The sequence below is a fragment of the Larus michahellis genome, unplaced genomic scaffold (assembly GCF_964199755.1).
Source record: "Larus michahellis unplaced genomic scaffold, bLarMic1.1 SCAFFOLD_34, whole genome shotgun sequence".
NCBI lineage: Eukaryota > Metazoa > Chordata > Aves > Charadriiformes > Laridae > Larus > Larus michahellis.
Genome location: NW_027436399.1, coordinates 676,293 through 678,884, shown reverse-complemented (window position 1 = coordinate 678,884; position 2,592 = coordinate 676,293). Strand labels below are relative to the sequence as shown.

Genomic DNA, 2,592 nt, shown 5'->3' with positions numbered 1-2,592 from the left:
CTGAAGGCCTTCAGGCACTGCCTGAGGACATTCCCTGCTGTGATGGAGGTGCTGTTAGGGAGGCCAGCTCTGTCAGGGAACTGACCCGTCCCTGCCCCTGCCTGTGGTCACAGCGCTGCCACACCACAGCAGTAGGAGAGAGCTGCCAGAGCAATCAGGCCTTCCAACAGCACAAGGGATCAGAATGGAGAATGTGGAAACGGGAAGAGAGCAGCTGTGAGAAGACCAAGGCTGGTTCTCCCTCCTCTTCTTCCCTCTCCTCTGTCCTGTTCTTTCCCCTCCACCTCTGCACACAGGCATGCCCTGCAGCTCCAGAGAGGGCTTCAAAGGAAGGAAGGTTCGTTCTTTCATTTTTTCAATACACAGAGAGCGCGGGGCCTCATTTACAGAGACTGTGGGACTCACAAAATTTGGAAAGATGCATAATTAGAAACAGCACAATATTTCTTTGTAGACAACTTTATACAAAGCAAACAAAAAAAAAAACCAAAGCATAACAAAACAACCAAAACCCAAACCCCAAACCAAAACCCAACGTTACAATGAGTTACATGATGAGAGATTTGCAGAAGATGACAGTTTATTGCTTCTGAAAATCATCTGGTCATCAGTTTCCACAGGGCATCCTTGAGCTCCTGGTTCCTCATGCTGTAGATGAGGGGGTTCAGTGCTGGAGGCACCTCTGAGTACAGCACTGCCAGCACTAGGTCTAGAATGGGGGAGGAGATGGAGGGGGGCTTGAGGTAGGCAAACACGGCAGTGCTGACAAACAGGGAGACCACGGCCAGGTGAGGGAGGCACGTGGAGAAGGCTTTGTGCCGTCCCTGCTCAGAGGGGATCCTCAGCACAGCCCTGAAGATCTGCACATAGGACAGCACAATGAACACAAAACAACCAAATGCTAAACAGACACTGACCACAAGAAGCCCAACTTCCCTGAGGGAGTCTGAGTGTGAGCAGGAGAGCTTGAGGATCTGGGGGATTTCACAGAAGAACTGGTCCAGGGCATTGCCCTGGCAGAGGGGTAGGGAAAATGTATTGGCCGTGTGCAGGAGAGCATGGAGAAACCCACTGCCCCAGGCAGCTGCTGCCATGTGGACACAAGCTCTGCTGCCCAGGAGGGTCCCGTAGTGCAGGGGTTTGCAGATGGCAACGTAGCGGTCATAGGCCATGACAGTGAGAAGAAAATACTCTACTGACATGAAAAAAACAAACAGAAAGACCTGGGCAGCACATCCTGCGTAGGAGATTGCCCTGGTGTTCCTGAGTGAATTATCCATGGATTTGGGGACAGTGGTGGAGATGGAGCCCAGGTCAAGAACAGAGAGGCTGAGGAGGAAGAAGTACATGGGGGTGTGGAGGCGGTGGTCACAGGCGATGGCGGTGATGATGAGGCCGTTGCCCAGGAGGGCAGCCAGGTAGATGCCCAGGAAGAGCCCGAAGTGCAAGAGCTGCAGCTCCCGTGTGTCTGCGAATGCCAGGAGGAGGAACTGGGTGATGGAGCTGCTGTTGGACATTTGGTGCCTTTTGGTGTGGAGCACTGAACAAGGAGGAAAGCACAGTGACAAGTTAGGGGAGACTTTTCTGAGAAAAATCAACACCAGTTCTCATACCTCACACTCTGCACTGCTTTTCCATTTCTATCAGATCTTCATTCAGCTCTGTGGCTGGAGCTCTGGTTGGTTCTGTCCAGGTGTGCCAGGAGGAGCGGGACCTCTGCCCGCCGGATGCCCAGGAGTCAGCCCTGCTCTGCAGCAGCAGATGCGTGGGAATGGGGTGGGCAGTCCTGGTGTCCCAATTTCTCAGATAAACCTCTCCTCATGAAAAAAGGGCTTGTCAGTCTCTGCACTCCCATTGCCATGAAACCACAGTTGCAAGAGTGTTGGAGAGAGGTTCTTATACAGCTCTCTCCCATCTCAGCAGGAGATTCTCTTGGATTTCAGAAACCCTCACCATTTCTGCTGCGTTCAGGGACAGCAAAGGGAGTCCTGCCAGGCGAGGGGATTGTCTGAGGGTTAGCGCAGAGCGAGGGGAGCTGGTCTGTCCCTCTGTCTTGTTCCCAGCTGCCCTCTGCTTGTGCCTTTCTGAGACAGAGGGGAATCGCACTCACATGTAGACCTGAAAAGACACCAGGCGCTGCTGAGAGCAGAGAAACCCACTGCCGAGAGCTCAGCGTCTCACCTTTTCTCAAGGTCTCAGCACCCCACTTCTCGCCAAGGACACACATGGCTCGTTTCACAAACCCAGCAGCCTTTCCTTGGTCGTAGCGTCTCTGCGCTTCTCCACTGGGCATTCAGGTAACACCAGGATGCTCCAGGACAGACTGGCATCCTGGAGGGCAGCGCAGTGCTTGGAAGGACACCCCAAGGAGACACCCAAGTGTCCTAGTGATGGTATCTCAGAAGGGGAGAGTCAGCTCATTCCCCAGCCACATAGACTACTTTGCCCACAGCCCCACGGGTTAGAGGAGAGCTTGGACACTTCATTCCCATGGAGACACTTGCTCAGGGGAAGGGGTCTGCATTGGAGGGGATCCTACAGAGTTTTCTGAATCCTTCCTCCCACAGCATTTCTGGTTTCTCTTTCCTCTCA

The 2,592-nt window shown here is 53.4% G+C and overlaps 1 protein-coding gene across 1 annotated transcript; it reads right to left on the bottom strand.

The window, feature by feature from the left end:
* Positions 1-225: 225 nt before the first annotated feature.
* On the bottom strand, positions 226-1,517 carry LOC141737365 (olfactory receptor 14C36-like). Its single transcript, XM_074572051.1, has one exon. The coding sequence runs from the start codon at positions 1,515-1,517 to the stop codon at positions 597-599; it is 921 nt and encodes a 306-aa protein (XP_074428152.1). The 3' UTR covers positions 226-596.
* Between the last annotated feature and the right edge of the window lie 1,075 nt (positions 1,518-2,592).